Genomic DNA, 19,776 nt, shown 5'->3' with positions numbered 1-19,776 from the left:
CTGCCAGCTCAGGCTCATCCTCCGACCCTGGTGGACAGCTTCTCCCAGGGGCCCTGCATGATGACACCTGGCTGAGGCAGTGAATAAAGAGTTAAACCTGGCTCATGCTCCCTCTCCATGCTGTGTGCCCTGGTGCAATTCTGCGTCTGCTTTTTGGGGTAATTTGCTCAACTTAGGTTGGTACTGGTCCTGCCTCCAGGGCACCCAGGGTGGAGAGAGAAGTAGCCACTTATGCCCCAACACAATTGGTTGTTTATTTGCCTGGTGAGGCTTGGGAATGAGAAAACATTTTAACTGTGTCTTGAAGGAAGACCCTGAGTTTACCAGGTAGACCAGGTGTTTGTGGTACGAGCTGGAGGAGGCAGGGAAGAGATGGTGCCAGGAAGAAGCAACAGCTTGTGCAAAGGTGACAGCATGGCAGATTTGAAAGGGAGTTGGTTAGCATGCCTGGAGTTGAGGGTGCAAGGAAGGGGAGAGGCTGTATCCCAGCACTTGGTATAATACCTGATACAAGAGGTACTTGGCATTTGCTTGTTAAATGGATGTATGTAGGTATAGGTGAATGGATGGATGAATACAATATTTTCTGACAATTTCTGGTTATCGTTTATTGAACACCTGTCTACCCCCATTGTGAACCCCCAGAGAGGAATAGAATGACCCACTCATCAATTCATTTAACAAATATATATTAGTGGGCGGAGTACAGTGGCTCACGCCTATAATACCAGCACTTTGGGAGGCTGAGGTGCGTGGATCGCTTGAGCACAGGAGTTTGAGACCAGCCTGGGCAACATGGTGAAACCCTGTCTTTACAAAAAACAAAAATAATCAGCCAGGTATGGCGGTGCATGCCTATAGTCCCAGCTACTTGGGAGGCTGAGGTAGGAGGATGGCTTGAGCCCAGGAGGCAGAGGTTGCAGTGAGCTGAGATCGAGCCACTGCACTCCAGCCTGGGCAACACAGCCCGACCCTGTCTCAAAAAACAAACAAACAAAAAAAACCCAAATATATATTGGGCCTTTGCCACTACGCTCAGGGTACAAAGATACAAGATGCAGTGGTGTAGACACCCCGTCCGTATAGAGATTAGCAGGCAGGATGCCTAGGAAGGGATAAGGGCACTGCAGAGGGTCATCTACCACCTACAGGGAGAACCCAGAGCGGGCCTGGAGAGAGAGACTGCTGGCCTACATCTTGAGAGCCAGGGGAATTTAACCAGGTATACATAAGAGAGAAAAGTGCTATTGCAAGCAAGGAACAGCACAGAGAGAGTGAAATGAGAGAGTCCAACCCCTTCCAGAAATGGCAAGTGGGTCATTCAGGCTGGAGTAAGTCAGGAGAAGGCAAGAGAAGAAGGTAGACTGAGGAAGGATCAGACTACACTATCCCAATGAGCCCTGTGTGGCGTGGGAAGGAGCCTGGAATCTTACCTGGAGGCAAGAGATGCTGGAGAATTTTTAGCAGGAGAGTAACTTGATCTTATTTGCATTTTTGGTAGCTCATTCTGACTGCGGATCTGGAGAGTGAATGGGAGGGGTAAGACTGGAAGGCCTGGTGAGGACGTAAGAATGCAGGTGAAAACTAGGGAGGGCCAGAGCTAAGACTGGGAGGAAGGCTGGGAAGGCAGAGGACACATAGGAGAGGCCTTTCGGGGGCAACAGAGTCAGCAGGCCTGAGTGGTTGGCAGGACTTGGGGGTGGTGTTGAGGAGAGAGAGGAGCCACAGAAGATGGAAAAGTTTGGAGGGTGCCATTCATGGAGGCAGGTGTCTCCCACAAAATAATATGTTAAAACCTAAACCCTCAATGTGATACCATTAGGAGGCAGGGCCTTTAGCAGGTAATTAGGTCATGAGGGTGGAGCTCCTATGAATGGGATCAGTGCCCTTATAAGAAGAGACAAGAGAGCTTGCTCTGTTGCTTTCTGCCATGTGATGATCCAATGAGAAGACGGCCATCTGCACACCAGGAAGGGAGCCCTCACCAGACACTGTCTGTTGATACCTTGATCCTGGACTTTTCGGCCTCCAAAACTGTGAGCAATACAATTCCATTGTTTCAGCCACCCAGTCTATGGTATTCTGTTAGCAGCCCAAGTTACTAATACAGCAAGGAACCCAGGAGGAGAAGGAGATAGAGAGGGTGAAAGTGTGTATCAATCAGGGTTTATGATTGGGTTTATGAAGTTTATTTCAAGAAATTGACTTACAATTTGGGGGTTGGCAAGTCGGTTTTCTGTAGGGCAAACCAGCAGCCTGGAAACTCTCAGGCATGAACTGATGCTGCAGGCTTGGGGCAGAACTGCTTATGTCTCAGGGAAACCTCTGTGCTCCTTAGGCCTTGCAACTGATTGGATGAAGACTATCCCCATTATCAAGAATAATCTTACTTAAAGCCAACTGACTGAAGATGTTAACCATGTCTACAAAATGCCTTCACAGCAATACCTAGATTCATGTTTGATTAAATGACTGTGTACTATAGCCTTGCCATGTTGACCCATAAAACTGACCATCACAGGTGGGGGTTCGAGTATCCTGTGGTGACATGAGAGGCCCATGGGCATCCAAGTGAAGACCTGTGGCTGGCCAGCACAGGTCTGAGCTCCGTGTCGAAGGACCCTTCCAGGTCTATGTCACCTCATCTACGACCTGCTGCAATGCCTGACTCGTCAGGCTTCCCACCTCCAGGTAGGCATCTGCTCTGTGCACTCCACCCTCCCTGCCGCCCCACAGTAGACTCTTCAAAACACAAGTCTCAGCCTTGCAGGTGTTGCTTACATCTTCAGATCCTTCCAACCGTTCCCCCGTTGCCCTTGATAAAGGCCCCAAGGGCTTATAATGCTCATCGTGGACTGGCCACAGTCTACCCCTCCAGCCTCACCCCTTCCTTGCACCCTCAACTCCAGGCATGCTAACCAACTCCTTTTCAAATCTGCCAGGCTGTCACCTTTGCACAAGCTGTTGCTTCTTCCTGGCACCATCTCTTCCCTGCCTCCTCCAGCTCGTACCACAAACACCTGGTCTACCTGGTAAACTCAGAGTCTTCCTTCAAGACACAGTTAAAATGTTTTCTCATTCCCAAGCCTCACCAGGCAAAGGCAGATGCCCCTCCATGATACTTCGTGCCAACTTGGGTTATAGCATTCGCAGGATTGGATTCTGATTATTTGTACACGTCATTCCCACCATTAAACTGTGAGCTCCTCACGAGTACTCACTGTGCCTTATTCTCCTCCATATCCCAGCACTTGGTGCAATACCTGATACAAGAGGTACTTGGCATTTGCTTGTTAAATGAATGTACGTAGGTATAGGTGAATGGATGGATGAATACCATATTTTCTAACAATTTCTGGTTATCGTTTATTGAACACATCTTTTGTGCCAAACACTGTGCTAGAAGCTTTCAGTCCTGAATCAGTCTAGGTTCTCAGTTGCAGGCAGCATAAATAGACTTTGGCCATTGTAAACAGAAATGTAAGTCATCAGAAGGCTATCAAGTCGATCACAGAATCAATGGAAAGACTAAAGAAGTCGACTGAGAAATGGGCAGGAGCCAACACAGGCCAGCCAGCAGAGACAGGCTGAGGTCACATCTGGGCAACGTCCAGCCAGGACGCCACCGCTGGCATCACCCACACTGGACACTCCCTCCACTGATGCCAGAACCTTGAAATGCCTGCTGCCTCCTCCACTGTCCAACATGTATGTGTACCTCGCCTCGGCTGATCCACACAGCTCTCTGAAGCAGAGCCTCTCCTCCACTTTACAGATGATGAAATTGAGTCTTAGCAGCCTATGGTCACACAGCCAATCAGTAAGGTGGGTGGAATTGGAATCAAGATCTGTCTGACTGCAAGGCCTTCCAACCACTCTGCACTGTCTCCTTCCTGGGGGCACCACTGACATTGTTCTTCATGAAGGAGCTCCCTGTGTAACGCTACACAGCAGCCCCGAGATTCCACACTGACGTGGGCTGATTGTAACTGCTTCCAAGAGGTTGTACATCAGACACCCAGAGATCCTGGAAAACAGGGGTCTGGCCTAAGGCTCAGGGGGGCCTGCAGAATCTAGTAAAGGACTCCAGTGTCCCCGCCTGCCCCTTCCACCTCCCATGTTCCATGGCTGCCTATTAGCCACCCTGGGCAGGCTTAGTAAAGGACAGACAGAGCCAAAGGTTATCTATTCTTCAGCCCAGCCCACTTCCAGGGTCACAGCTGCCCCCAAGACTGTTCTCTCATATCCTCTGGATGGCATGGCTCTTACCAGGACCAAAAGATGTCCCCACCAGGAACGTCCTCCTTAAACCCAGATGACCTGGGGGAGTCAAAGACAGAGCTCCAGGCAGGGAACCCATGCACCCAGTCCTAGCCCAGCTCCACCCCCACTGCTCTGTGACCTTGGCCCAATCATTTCACCTTTCTGGCTTTGGTTTCTTTGTGACTCAATCCCTCTCTACTGTCCTGCCCTCCCGCCCTCCCACCTTCCACACTAGCCAAATTGTTTCATAAAAAAGGAACTCAGGGTTCTTTGAGCTCTTTGGAGAGACCACATAAATGCAGGGCATTATTAGCATCATTACTATTAAATATTAATAATGACATTAGCATCGTCTATTGTAAGCCTGAAAAAGGAGCTGCAAGAGCCCCGGGTTGAAATGGCAAAGAGAATAATTAGGCCCCTCCGGGACCTCATATGAAATTAGGAAGGCAAATGCAGACAGGGCATTGAGATCTTCCTTCCAGCACCCCTGCTAGGTCAGCTTGGCTCCTCCAGGCATTACACAAATCATGGTCTTCCCAGGCCCCACATCTTGGCTCCTGCCACACCACATGCCCCCATGCCAGAAACGCATTCCCCACCTCCTCTCTGTCCACCAAGGCTCAATTCAAGATGCACCCACCCACCTCCACTGAAACCTTCACCCACATCGTACCTCCCTCTCTCCTCATCCTCTGAATGGTTACTATAGCTACTCTCCTTCATTCATTCACCCAGTCAACAAATATTTATTGAGTGTCCACCATGCACCAGGCACTGTGCTAAACAGGAGGGTGGGGGACTGGGAGAATACGGACTGTTGAGATAATCCCTACCTTTTGGACTGCATAGCTGAGGGAATGGCCATCAGTATTTGATATGGCACTTTGCAATTCAAAGTGCTTTTAAAAACCATTATGTTTAATTCACATATCCTCACTACCATCCTAGATAGGAGTAGGATCATTCCTATTTGACTGATGAAGAAATGGATTATCTGGGCAATTAAGTGTCATTCTGTTACTTGCCCAGTGTCATCCAGGTAGGAGTGACAGAGCTGGGACAGAGTCCAGTTCTCTTGACTACAAATCCAGAGCCACCCCAACCACTTGCAGCCCTTCCTGCCCTGCCTCATATCCTTGTTTTACAGGTGAGGGAGGCTAAATCCCAAAAGGGAAATACTGACATTTGTTGAGCACCTGCTGTGCTAGATACTTCACGTGTAATTCAACACTCACATCAACTCAGTGAGGTATGTGTCTTCATCCCCATATTCTGGGTGAAGAGGTATGGCCTCACAGCTCCTCAGTGGCAGGACTGGGTGTCAAACGGGTCTGTCTGCAGAGGTTTTCCTTATGGCCATATCAGTTTTCCCCAGAGCTGTGGATGGACAGTCCTGTTACCACTGTCACACTGCTTCCAAAAAGGTCACTGGCACTTTGAAGACCACGTCCCCTGGCTCTTGGATCCCTACATTCCAGGCAGAGGAGCTGCTCCATAAATACACGGCCTCCTGGGAAAAGGGTCTGGGCAAAGATGCTGGTGGCTGGAGAGGCCAGGAAAGGAGAGGTGAGGCAGGGGAGTGGTGAGGAAAGAGACAGCAAAGCTGCAGCATCCTGGGGCCATGGCAGGGTCTCACCTCCTCCCCACTTGTCCCCAGGGATGGGGCCTAGAGGTCCCTTCTTGATTGGTTAGAGACCCACTGGATTCCATTGCTATCAATCTTGTGCGGCTACAGTAGGAGGAAGCAGATGGTCTGGGCAGGGTTGGGTGGCCCTCAAAATGCTTTCTGACCCCCACCCACCACCACCAAAGGAGCACCACATGTTTGCGGACAAATTTATAAGCCATTTGATGAGCCACCTGATTCTCTTCACTGGCCCTTTCTTGCCCTGTTTGAAAGTCTGTGGGGACTCAACTTTGAGATATGGGGTCCCAGCTGTGGACAACATGGAGTCATATTGATTAGCCACAGAAAGGAGAGGTGGCCCTTATGGTCAGCTGCACTGAAGATTCTGGGCTCTGGCTGTCACCAAAGAAGAAGAAACTGTTTTGCCCCCTATTTTGCCCACCTCAAAAGAACAGACAGTAGGTAGCTGGAGTCCATGTCACGGTGGCTAAGCCAGGATGCTGGAGGCCGATCCCAGGCCTCACTCTGTCGTCTAGGCTGGAGTGCAGTGGCATGATCACAGCTCACTGCAGGCTCAACCTCCCAGGCTCAGGTGATCTTCCTACCTCAGCCTCCTAGGTAGCTGGGACTACAGGTGTGCACTGCCACACTGGCTAATTTTTGTGTGTTTTTTGTTGAGATGGGGTTTCGCCACGTTGCCCAGGGTTCCACTTGTTTACTATTTCTTTTGAGCAAGTTCCTTACTCTGACTGAGCAGCATCTGAAAAATGAGGATAATAACAACATGGACCTCTTGGGCAAGTAATTCAGGTAAAGCATTTAGCACAGCTCCCGGCATATGGGAGGCATTCAAAACAGATCTTATTTCTGTTATTATCAAGCTAATGGCCCCACAAGCAAAACTCACCCTGCACCCCCAAATGCCCACCCCACTCTCTCCTCAGGAACAGGAGCATCTCAGAGACTGGCGGTGCAGATCCCCCTAATCTCCCCAAACCCATTCATACCAGACTTCACTGAGAGCTTCAGACAAGTGAGAAGATGAGACTTGGGAAACTGTCTCCCCATCCAAGTCTAGGTTTGGCAAATGTTCTTGTTTTCACTTATTGTGTCTGCCAGAGTCCACGTGGAGCATGCTGGCTGCATTGAGATCTGAGAGTCTTTGAGACCCAAGTCACCTGTGCTAATGACCCTCCCCAGAGACCCAGCTCCCACCACAGGGCAGCAGCTGTCCTAAAATAGAGTCATAAAGAGAGCTGCCTCCGTCTAAAGCAATCCTTGCAAGCATTTCCAGACTGTTGGTTCCTGGGCCAGCCTATTTCCTGGCCCGTCAGCCCCCTGCAGCAGACATAGCATCCTTTTCTTGGCAAGGACTTGTTCCTGCCGTTTTCTGCTAGGAGAGAACTTGCAGAGCCTCTCTTCGGAGCCCAGGCTGACTTGAATGGTGTCAAAGAGCAAGGTTCACCTCAGGAGCTCAGAGCCAATGTGCCAGCCCTCAGACATACAGACAGGCAAGGACAGTGCGGGCAGGGGCCGGAAGGGAAAGATATCCTGGCAAGGGGTTGATGTGTCTGTCTACATAACAGCATTCGATGTTATTTAAGAAACATCATTAGCAAAATCCAAGTCCTCCCCATCAGGAACAAAGAAGACTATCTCTCAAGTTGGGCAAGCCCTTTGGAGGGGCTCAGAAGGAAAGTAGGGGAGCGCATGTGGGACCTGGGCAGACATTCCAGCCTTGGAGGCTGAGCAGCAGAACCTCCCCGGCTCCTTCTCCTTTTCCAGACCCTCTCATTCTGGCCCAGGTCCCCAGGACCTCCTCCACTCAGGGAGCCATGGAGCCATGATCCAAGCTTGACAGGTATAGCCATTTAAAACTGGGAGGCTGGCCTGGCCCTGCCAGCTGTTGCGGCATCTGGACTGCTCACCGGTCTTGACTGTGCAAGCTGGACAGCAGGCAGATCAGAGGGGGGTGAGACAACAGTGACAGCCTGACAGAGCCGACTGGTGCTGCAGATGGCTGGTCCCTCCGCCTCCGGGCCACAGCCTTCCTGGGCACTCCCCCACGTGACAGGAGCAGGGCAGGAGAAAGGCATCGCTGACAAGGGTGAGCACTTAGAATCTCAGAGCTGGCAGGACTGTGTCCATCTTTAATCCCTTCAGGTACCAGCCAGGCTCAGAGAGGGCAGGGCACCTAGCCAAGCGCACACAGCCAGTCGGTTGTGGAGCCCAGAGTACGCTTCAGACCCCCAGACCCCTAATCCAGGGAGCTTTTCATGACATCACACTGCTGGTTGCTTAAAAATGGGATTGGATCCAAACATACTGATGCGCAAAAGTGTCCAAGATCAGTTATACAGTTAAAAGTGTTTTGCCAATGTTACTGTTTTATGTAATCACATTTGTGTGAAATAACCCTACTAACCCATGTAATTGTATACACGAAAATAATAAACCTGGGGGCATGTACTTAGATTTATTAAGAGTAGTGGTTGAGGGACTTTCACTATGTATTTTTAAATGTCCTCTAATATTTAGATATTTTGACAAAAAGCTCAAACTACTTTTGAACAAGGGAAACAATAAAGAGGAACATGGGATGGACCGGGCAACAGAGACAGCCCCTCCCTGCCACTTGCGCCACACAGCAAGCTGGGATTTCTGATTTGGATCTCTTCCTCGGATAGGGGATTTCTGGGGAAACCAGGAGTTTTGGCTCCATGGGTCTCCAGGGTCTGAGGAGTAAGAGCCACTTTCTTTTCCCTCTTCACCCCGCCCCTCTCCTGCCCCTTCAGCCCTGGGCAGGGGGACTAGAAGTGGGGCTGGGCAGGATCGGGAGGGCAGGCGGGCCAGACAGCGCCCCGCGGCCTGTCCATGAGCCGCCCATGCATTATGGAAGACGCGCGCTGGGCTCGCTCCCTGGTCCTTAAATGACAGCAAATGAGGTAAAGCCAGGAGGGTGGGGACGGAAGGGGGGTGGGAGGGGGGGCAGAAGGAAGCCATCTCCAGGGCCCCCGAGCGTTGGCTGAGGACCGGAGCCAGCCAGTGAGCGGAGCCTGGGAGAGGGAGGAGCACATCTTGATGCAGAGATGCTGCAGTGGCTCCGGGCGCGCTCACACACACGCGCCCTCACCCGCCACCGCCGCCGCGGCCGCCGCCGCACCCGGACAGCGAGCGGCTGAGGCCGCCAGGGCCCAAAGGAGAGCGGCCCAGGGGCTGGCGGCCCGGCCGGCCCCGGCTCACCGACTCGGGCAGCGTCCACCTGCCCCAGCCAACACCCTTCTCTCGCCCCAGGTAGGTGCCAACCGCTTTTGTCTCCTCCAACCCAGGGGCTTCCCGGCGTGCTGTTATGGGCCAGGGCTCCCGGCTCAGTTCCTGTAAATATCCCCCTTGTAACTTGGGAGGGAACAGGGACAGGAACACTGGCAGGCTGGGGCCATTCTGACTTCTCCCCTCAGCCCCAGGGTGGGTGCTGGGGCTCCCCTCCGCCCTGTCTACGTGGGCGGCATCCCGCAGGGCTCTCTCAGGCCGAGCCTGGCCGAAAAGCTGGACCCCAGGAGTGTGTCCAGGAATTCGAGTTGGCCAGCAGGCAGTGGCAGCTGCCTGTGGAGAGGGCAGTTTCTCCTGGGCCGGCCCTGGGCACCCGGTCCAGGACAGGACCAGTCCATACGGCCAGGCCCTGGGCCCTGGCCTGCCCCAGAAGTCCCTGCATGGAATTGAGCCGGAGTCCCCAGTTCTGAGGTCACCCAGGGTCTACCTATGCAGGGTGACCTCTTTGCAAAGTCTTGCTTCAGTTGGATGGAGGGGGAGGCTGTGGAAGAGAGAGGGGAGAGTGGAGCACAAGTTTGGGCAAAGGCCTGTCCAGGAACTGGGACTCAAGGAGAGTCCCGAGGCGAGTCACATCCCAAAGGGCGAGAGGCTGGGGCTACCGGGCTGAAATTCCTTTCCTTCCCTTCCCCCTCCCGACCTTAGCTTCTCCTCAAATCCCTCCCCCCATCCTCACTGGTGGGAGGGAAGGATTTGCACAAAGTTTGGCTTTCCAGTAAGGAAAGGGGCTGGGGCCAGAATGGTATGGGGAAGGGAAGGGGGAGAGCTGGGGAGTTCTGGAAAGAGAGGGCAATCCTTCTGCCCGGCACCGTGGGGCTTACATAATGGGCTAGAGGTGGGGGGCAGCCCCAGCCAGTGAGTGTCCAGAGCTGAATCCTGTCACCTTCTCCAAGAGGGTCTCTCAGGTCTGGGAAGCAGCGGGGCATGGAGAAGGCCGTGCCTATGGCAGGGGAGAATCCTGCTGCTACTTGGAGATGGAGTCGGGTACCCTCTAGCCCCAGACCCCTGGGGGTTGAGCCTGTGTCCCAGGTATGGGGGGGTCCAGTGAGACCAGGAGAGAGTGGGGTTGTGCAAGCCATGGCCCCAGCCCTGGAGAAAGGTGGGTTTCAGCATCTTTTCCCTCTGCTCAGAAGAAGGTGGGAGAAGGAACAGTCCAAGAAACCCAGTGCACAGGTGATGTTCTGGTCTCGTCTGGGCAACAGTTTCGGCCTCCTCTCCCAACCCTCTGGCCAAAGACGCCTCAGCTCACTTAGCCTCCGAGTCTCTCTACCTCCTGGTCCCACTCAGAGGGGCCGGATGAGCCACTGGAGATCGAGTGCAGCAAAAGGTGGGCCACCTGTGGGAGAGGCTGCTATGACCGCACCCCCAGGGGTGGGGCAGGGAGATGGCCTGGAGGTCACAACGGGTGCCCTCACTCCTGGCCTTGGGAGAAGGGAGCTCTCCCCTTAAAGACAGCAGCATCCAAGCCCCTCCTCAGGGTGCCCACCAGTTAACCCCTTTCTAGCCAAGCTGCAGAACCACGGACAGGGCTTTTGCCACAAGGTCAGAGTCCTTCCTAATCTCCCGTGGGAGTCCTCAGCGAGTAAGAGGAAGGCAGGAGGTGAGACAGACAGGAAAGGGCCCCTGACCTGATGATGTCAAAGTCACCCAAGGTCCACCTGCTTCACAGGTGCAGAGACCACTGTGCTCACACCATGAGCGGTGAGGGAAGCAGAGGCGCACTGCTCGTGGAGATGAGTGCCCCAGACTCCAGGAGCCTGCTCTCATTCCCGGCTCTCTCTCTCTTACTCTCCTCCCTTCCTCTACTCCTTCTTTCCTCGCACTCCCTTCTCTCATCGCATGTACTCCACCGGCTTCAGCCCTCAGCCTCCCCCCACCACCATTTCCCCTGCCAGATTTCACTCCTTATGCAACTCCATTCCAGCACCTTCTCTGCCAGCAGTTGTTCAAATAGAGACACATGTAGGATGGGCCTCCGAGGAATTGTGCTCAATGGGGTGATTGCACATCTCGTCCCTGGCTGACCAAACTTACTCCTTAGGAGCACGTACATAGACAGGTGTACTCCACGGCATCCTTTCTGCCTCTAAAGCCACCAGGGAAGCAACGCGTTTGGGGTGGTTTGGAGGATGCGTGGTCCCCTCTTCAGAAACCTCGAGCCAAACGTTGGTGAGAAAGCGTATTTCAAAGACAATCTCTAAGCCTGAGTGTGGGTGGTATTTGTATTTTTGGAGGGATTCCTAGGGCAGAACCAGGGGGTTGGAGAAGAGGTGGTTGATACACAGGGGAGGAAGAACCAGAGCAAAGAATATGCCAGGGAAGCCAGAGGGACTTAAGTTACACTGCAGGAGACCTTCCTGGCTAGAAGGATGAGCCATGAGAAGGCAGGACAGTCTCCTTTCAGATGACTCTAAGGATGGTGTGGAGAACTTGGGTCTGGTCCAAGGTTAGAGAGTCCTTCCTAGAGGCAAAGATTGGGCTGGCTGACCCTGTAAATTTCTTCCAACTTCTAGTAATCCTCTTTCAAATGGTAAAAGGTGGATGTGACTCAGGAATCCATAAGAAGGCAGACATCATTTTCATTCCCTTAGGCATGCTGGCCACCCCCTCATCCTTCAGGACTACAACCCCAATCTAAACCAACCCCCCAGGGGCTGTTGCTAACCTGGAACATTTATGGGAGTTTCTGTGGGCTCTGTGTCCTGAAGGTAACCATCCTAGAGTAAGTCCTTTCTTAGTTTGATGATTCCTTGCTACAAGATTAGCCCATGTTTCTTTGTTTACCAAAGAGAATGCAAACAAAAGCAAGGAGTGTGATACTCTCACCCAAAACCTGAACACCTTCCATCCCAGGACACACTCAGGCCTAAACACATCTCAGTGTCCTTCTTACCTAATGAGCCATTCAGTTCCCTACTTAGGTGGGGAAGTCAACCCCAGCCCCTCACACACACCCGTCTAGTCAAACCTGCTAGGTTTCCTCCAGCCCAAGCCCACATCTTCTCAGTGCCTGCCACCCTGAACACCCTGACCAAGGGGTTCTCCCACCCTGTGCCTGGCTGGAGGGCAGCCTTCCTGCAGTGCTGCCCAAGAGGTGAAGTTAATCTGGAACCCAAATCCAAAGGAAACTAGCTTGAGAAGAGGAGCAGTTTGGACCCCACCCCCACCAGGCTTAAGCTCTGAACCACCCTGGAGGAAGCTGTCTAGGAATTGGGGGGAGCCTCCTCACAGCAGAGTTGGGGGGACATGGAGAAATTGCTCTGCTAATGCATGAGGAAATTTTCTTCCTGATTTGCTTTTTCAGAAACAAGTTGAAACCATTGTTCTTATGCCTGGCATCTCAAAAAGGGATCCTTCTAAAGCCCTCACTCACTGCCTCACACTGCACACAGAGCAGGGCAGGCAAGTAGGAGAACCTAAGATCTGGGGGTGGCTGGCTCCTGATCCTGAGCTTCCCAGGAGGATGGAAACCTCTCTTCTTCTGTCCACTCCCTACTTTAAAGGGTCTCTCCATTAGAGTAGCTCTCTCCTGCAGGGGCAAAGACTCTAGGCTCAGATCAAGGAACAGACTCCCCCCTGCCCGGTGCTGGAAGCTCAAACCCATGAGCCTGGAGCCACAGCTCTCCCCAGAGGGCACGTCAGCACCAGGGCTGGGCTTCGGGGAAGCAGCTGCCATCACAAAGAGCCTGCAGAGACAGCTGAGCAGCACACAGAGGGGACTAAGGAGGGACGGGGCTGCACAGCACCCCTGGTCCCCATTGGGGCTGAGGAGGTCCCTATGTCCCCATTTCTGCCCTAAGGATGTCTCCAGCTCAGGGTACCACAGAGACCCCTCAATCACAATCCTTCACTCCGCCCCTGCCAGCTGCTGCCTGGCCTGGGCCACTGAGATCCTAGCAGCCCCCACCCACACCACCACAGAGCCCTGTACTGACCAGAGGGGCATGGGGATGGTTCAGACCTTCCTGGAGGATGATGGTGCCGTCCCAGGAGGCAATTCTTGTCTTAGGCAAAGGAAAAGGTACTGATCTTAGATCCCACCAGGCAGGAGGTGAGGGCGGTTTAGAAGGAGTACCTGCTTGGGAGTGCCTGTCCTGGCCACGTGACCCCCTGAGCACATTGTACCAGGTATAACTCTGTCATGGGGGTTGTGTCCTTGTGCCCTAGTCTGGGGTGCTGTGCTAGTGCTTACCTATGACCATTGCACCTTTGAGGCGTAAGAGGAGGGAGGCACCTGCCCAGGAGATTGTGGGTTTGTCAGTCTCCTAAATACATATGAGTGCCGCCTGGACATTGTGACTGTATAGAAGTAAGCCAGACAGGCACAGTGGCTGTGGATACAGGGCTGTGAGATTTCTCAGTTCTAATATCTGATCTTTTCTGAGCGCTCACGATGAGCGTGTGATGGTGCTGACCTCACAGCAGTCCCATGAGGTGGGTCCTACCCTTCTCATCCCATTCTTGCAGATGGGAGAGTGAGGCTGGGAGAGGTTAAGTAATGACTGTGATAACCAGGGTTATACTAGTTAGTTTTATTAGGGTTACACTAGCTAGACAGCAGCAGGCAGGTTGACCCAATGGCCTTCCCTGTTAACCAGTGTGCTGTTTTATAGGATAGAGGTCAAGCGGGGGCCTGAAGGGCTCCTCGAGTACTTTGTAGGCTGATAATAAATCACTTAGTCTCTGCCCACAGCTGGGCTCTGAACTCCCCTTTCCTACCGCCATCCATCGGAAGTTGCCAAATCTCTCATTGCTCTCCAATCTCCATTACTGGGGAGAAGGGGAGAGAGATTCAGGGCCAGGAGCTGGGCATCCCAATAGGGAGAACTCTGGGGTGGAGGGTGTACCTTTTATTTTCTGACTGGCTCCATGCAGGGGGCCTTATCCCAGAAAACCCTGTCGTGTGTTGGAGCCCCACTCACAGCCTTCTGTCCCCCAGCTGTCCCCCAGGCCCTTTGTTTCCTGGGCCTGACAATTCAGCCAGCTTCCCCTGGTGCCCCTGAACCCCCCAGTGGTCCACTCCCCCATGTGCTGGTGCCTCGCAGGACCAGCCCCTGCTGATGACAGCCTGTGCTCGCCTGTGCCAGTCTGTGCTTGCACCCCTGCACCAGGGCAGCTGGCCTGGGCGAGGCTTGGCTGGCTCAGGGTCCACAAGGCCAGCTCTGGGCCTGGCATAGCTCCACTCCAGCCTTGCTCCTGACAAAAAGGCCTCCTCCATCCTGGGCATTCTAGAACGCATAATAGGGCAGATGGTATGGGGAGATGACTGATCGGTGAACTCATGAGTGCATCCTAGGCTGCACTCAGGTGGTCAGGGAGCTCTGTAGAGGCAGTAACTTTATGACTGTCTCCGCTGTGCTTAGCACAATGCCTGGCACATGGTCAATAAACACTGTGATGGAAATGAATGCAGGGCAGGACTGGACACCAACTGCCTCACCTTTAGGGAGGCAAGGAGCTCCAACCTTTAGCTCAGACTCTGCGTGCATGTGTGTGTGTGTGTGTGTGTGTGTGTGTGTGTGTTTTCACCCAAGGCTGTGGCACACAATGGAGCTCAATATACATCTGATCAGGCTGATGGGTCTGCGGTGCTCCCCGAGGGCAACCCCAGGTGCTCCTGGATCCCGGTCCCTCCCCCGCAGTCTCCTCTAAGGCTGTACATCTTGATCCCTGGAGGGTACCCAGGATCCTTGGGCCGGATTATTCATGATTACCCATGGTAATTACTTATGGTAATAGAGATAACAGACAATTCTGACTACTGGAGGTGGAGGCGAAGGATCTATGATGCAAACCTCCTGGTGGGTTTCAGGGAAACAAGGCAAGGGGCTGAGTCCTCACACCCGACACACACACACACACACACACACACACACGCACAGACACACACACAGACATACACACAAAGACCGGACATCATCATACACAGACACATAGACACACAAAGAGCAGATCACACATATACACAGGGACATATAGACACACCAGACAGATGCCCACAAGCATTACATCCACGCACACTGGGACATAGACGCACACACACACCCAGCTGTCACCAGCACTGCTGTGGGAGCTAGGGACTCCAGGTAGGAATCTGCTCAGAGGCTATCCCGGAGTCTCCAGCCCCTGGTTGTCTGTCTCTGCCTTGCTCTGGCACATTCAGTACAAGTGCCTGGAGCCCAGGCTCCTCCCCAGGCCAGCACCCTGCCCCCAGTGAGCTCCCGGGCCTGACAGGCTGGCAAAGAGCAGGGAGCAAATGATGATTGAGCACCTTCTCTGTGCCAGGCATCAGGACGTAGCACACCAGTGCCAACGGGGTGATTTTCCAACTTTTTGGAGCCATGGAGCCCTTTGTTTAAAGGGAACTTCATAGGAAAGTCCTGTATATAAAGCAGATACAAGTGGAGCTGCTCTGGCTGGAGTGGGGAAGGAGTCTGGAGCCCCATGCTCTCTCCCTAGCCTCCCATGGTGGCCTTGAGACGGGTCCAAACAGCCCCAAGACTTCACAGCAGTTTGAAAACCACTGCAGGGCACTCTAGCACCTCATGGAACCCTCCAAAGAACTCGTAAAGTGCATGTTACGATCTCCACTTTGCACATGAGAAAACTGAGGCTTCACAAGGGGCATTAATCTGTCCAAGCTCACGAAGCTGTTCAGAGATGAAGTCAATATTAACAACTCCTGTTTATCAGATTCAAACCCTGGAAGGTCCCGACACCTCTCTATTCTGAGGATAACTCCCTGCATTTCTATAGCATCCAGGGACATATGTCTGTGATTTCCCCTGACCAGATACCCTGCTGACCCTAGAGCTCTGAGTGTGTGTGTGTGTGTGTGTGTGTGTGTGTGTGTGACAGAGAGAGAGAGAGAGAGAGTGAGTTTGCCTTGGGGTTGCCCCCAGGAAGCACGGAAGACCTGTCAACCCTATCAAGTATATACAGACTGTCCCTGACTTATAGTGGCTTGACTTACCATTTTTCAAATTTACGATGGTGCAAAAGCAATACACATTCGATGGAAACCATACTTCGAGTATCCAACAACTACTCTGTTTTTCACTTTCAGTACAGTATTCAGTACATTACATGAGATATTTAACACGTTTTTATAAAATAGGCTTCGTATTTGGTGACTTTGCCCAACTGCAGGTGAATGTAAGTGTTCTGAGTACATTTTTTTTTTTTGAAATGGAATTTTGCTCTTGTTGCCCAGGCTGCAGTGCAATGGCATGATGTTGGCTCACTGCAACCTGCACCTCCCGAGTTCAAGCGATTCTCATGCCTCAGCCTCCCGAGTAGCTGGGATTACAGGCACCTGCCACCATGCCCAGCAAATTTTTGTATTTTTAGTAGAGATGGGGTTTCACCATGTTGGCCAGGCTGATCTGGAACTCCTGACCTCAGGTGATCCACCTGCCTCAGCCTCCCAAAGTGCGGGGATTACAGGCGTGAGCCACAGTGCCCGGCCTTCTGAGTACATTTAAGGTGGGCTAGGCTAAGCTATGATGTTCAGTAGATTAGGTGTATTAAATGCATTTTCGACTTACAATATTTCCAACTTTCAGTGGGTTTATTCGGATGTAACCCCATCGTAAGTCAAGGAGCATCTGCATGAGCCCCATCACATGTGCCCACGCATGTGTTCACTGGCTCCTGGAGGCATATAATCACAGTTGTTCCCAGTTAAATGCAACATACAAGTAACAACTATGATGTGCCAGGTACTTTGCTAGGCATAGGTAATACCAAGATGAACACAACACAGTCTCTCCCCTGGGCAGCTCAGAACCTTCTAATGGAGATGGACACAGTTCTATAGGCAGGGTACCAAAGCTGTAGTAAAGAACAGAGTGAACTGAATTCTTTGTGCAGACAGGGGCATCTTAGGCCCTTCCCGGCAGGGATGAGACATGGACAGGGCCTTGCAGGAGAGACTGCCTTGCCTCGGAAGGGAATTACAGGAGAATGGAGATGGATGTGCTGGGGGAATGTTGGAGGGGTTGCAAGTGCAGAACGTCTTGAGTTCAAGTCTGGAACTGAGAGTGGCAAGGACAGGGAGGGGCAGGTATTTGGGGAGAAGTGGCACCTGGGCACCCTGCTTGTCAATGGGAAGTGGACATGAGGCTGTAGTCAGGGTGGAGGAGGGAGTGCCATCTGCTCCAACGCCCCCCACCCCCTGCAAAACACCCAGCTTCTCGGCTTCCTTGGCCATATCCTTCCTGACAGGCCCTAGGGACAACTCTCCCTTCTCTCTCCCAGGCTCCTTTGTGTGCCAGCTGTGGCTGTGAAAGAGGCAGGAAAAGGTTGTGGGGTGAGCAAATGTGGAGGGTTAAAAGGGTTTGGGAGCTCTCTTCCTGAGGAAATAGAGTGTGATGTGAGACAGGGCGGATCCTGAGCTTGCACTGGCCTTCAACCTCTGCACAGGCCCGAGGGGCAATCTTAGGTCCTCTGCAGTCTTCTTTGTCCACCTGGGTCCCCATCCAGGGGACAGCATTCCCAAGCCCTTGGCCACTCTGCATTCTGGGAGCATCCCCAGAGCCAGAACACTGAGATCCAGAGACGGGACAGGTCTTGCAGGCAGTTGGCGAAAGGGCCCCCAGCCAGGCTCTCTCCCCAAGCCCTGACCTCCTCCCCCTGCTCTTAAGTTTCCGCAAAGAGGGCAGGCAGAGCAGAGCAGCAGAATCTGCAGCTGGGCTCCCTGGCCCCTGTGGAGGCTCTGAGCCTAGTGACCCAGGTTCACTCTGATAACCAATAACTGGAAAGCAGGCCCCTGACATTCCACACTCCCCTCCAAACTAGGAAAGTCCTCCCAGGGACTGGGAGTGAACGGGGAGGCTGGCTCTGCCCCTGCCCTCACCTCCCAAGAGAAGGCCCCATCTCTCAGACTGATGGGACAGGCATCTGACTTGCTCTCAGCAGCTACAGGGAACAGGTTCTTCTCCAGAGCTCAAGGATTGAACCAAACCTCAGCTCATCTCTGTGCAAGAGGGAGGCTCCTCTGGGAGCTGCATTAACTCTTTCGACCCAGAAAGCCTGCTGGGCCCCTTCACCCATCTGGTTGGGGGCATTGCTAATGGGGCCAAGGTCATGACTCCTCTGGCAAGAGGGTGTGAACAAATCAGTGAGACCCCTCCTCACTGCTAGGAAAACAAGACTGGGAGACTTAAGGCAGCTCCCAGAGGGGCTTATTAGCCCCCACCCAGACAGCTGAGGGGAAGGGGCAGGGGGAAAGTCAGCCCCGAGCCCGCCTGCTAGAGGAAGATGTTACTGACTTCCAACCCATGCACAAGTCCTGTTCTCTTCTGGCCTCGCCTCAAGAGCTGACGGGCGAGAGGGCAGGTGGGTTCTTACCTCGCAATTAATCACTGCTTTCACTTCCTAAGCGGCACCCCACTGGCTGGAGTGGGGGCGGGTAGGGGTACAAGGCTGAGCCAGACTCCCAGGGGACCAGTAGGAGGCACTCAGCCCCAGGAAGAGCTTCTTGGTAATAGCCAAGCCCCTTCCTCTGGGGCCCTGGGGAGAATTAGTGCTTGGGCAATTCCGGCAGCTCCCCAGGCCGAGGTAAAAGCTTTATGGACCCAGATGTGCCTGGAGCTGGGAGGGGCGCTCCTCGGCTCAGAGCCCTCCTGTCTGTCTGCCTCCCCAGGTCCTTCTCAGCCTCCAGCTGGGCTGTCCCCAATCTGAGCTGAGGCTCTTCTCCGATCCCCACCTCCGCCAGGACATCCACCATGGGGACAGCCACCAGGAGGAAGCCACACCTGCTGCTGGTAGCTGCTGTGGCCCTTGTCTCCTCTTCAGGTAAGAGGGCTCATCTGGGCTTTGAAGCCTAGCAGGCATGATTATAGCGTTATATCCTTGCTATGATTTGGGTGACGATTACAGAAATCATTGGCTTTGCATTGTGGGAGCAGCTAGATTTCTGAGGCCATTTCCTTGCTAAAATTTCCCATTTGTAGATCTTACCTTCCTTTGAGTTTAGGAGAGGGAATATGTCTTTGCCATATTATAGATGAAGGAAGAATGACCCAGAGAGGGTGAGTGGCTTACCCTAGGTCACACAGCAAGATGATGGCACGCCAGATCTCCACAATATCACCCGGAGTTGTAGCCTCAAAGTTTGCACTGTCCAATATGGAAGGTAATAGCCACATGGGACTACTACAACTCAGATTCAATTCTATTTTAAAAATAATTTCCTCAGGTGCACTAGCCACATTTCGAACGTTCAGTAGCCATATTGGATAGCACAGAGCATAGAACATTTCCATCATTGCAGGACGTTCTCCCAGACAGGGCTCTGTAGTCCCCTGACATGAGCAGACAGCCGTCAATCCCACTAAACCCTGGAAGGGTTTCTTAAGGCAACGCTGCATCCCAGCAAGTGGACCGAGCATAGAACAGGATCTGGGAAGAGATGCGGCAGACAAGGGAGCTCAGGTTCTCCTCCCAGGGGAGCTTCCAGCTTGGAGGAGAGGCAGAGGAAGGCTGGCAGGAGGGGAAGGAGAGGGTGAAGAGGGCAGGCCGAGAGCCACAGGCCAGCTGGACTCTGGAGAGCA

At 53.0% G+C, this 19,776-nt stretch overlaps 1 protein-coding gene across 2 annotated transcripts in view; it reads left to right on the top strand.

Moving 5' to 3' along the window:
• The first annotated feature begins 8,913 nt into the window (after positions 1-8,913).
• The window catches only part of CNTN2 (contactin 2), a 34,781-nt gene continuing 23,918 nt past the window's right edge, over positions 8,914-19,776 (top strand). For both annotated transcript variants that reach the window (XM_054466828.2, XM_054466818.2), the window contains exons 1-2: positions 8,914-9,187; positions 18,867-19,018. In XM_054466828.2, the coding sequence (XP_054322803.1) occupies positions 18,949-19,018 (70 nt within the window). In that variant the 5' untranslated portion in view covers positions 8,914-9,187; positions 18,867-18,948. The remainder of the gene's footprint in view (positions 9,188-18,866; positions 19,019-19,776) is intronic.

This window comes from Pongo pygmaeus, chromosome 1, assembly GCF_028885625.2.
Source record: "Pongo pygmaeus isolate AG05252 chromosome 1, NHGRI_mPonPyg2-v2.0_pri, whole genome shotgun sequence".
In the NCBI taxonomy this organism is placed as follows: domain Eukaryota; kingdom Metazoa; phylum Chordata; class Mammalia; order Primates; family Hominidae; genus Pongo; species Pongo pygmaeus.
This window is presented reverse-complemented; position numbering and strand designations above follow the sequence as displayed.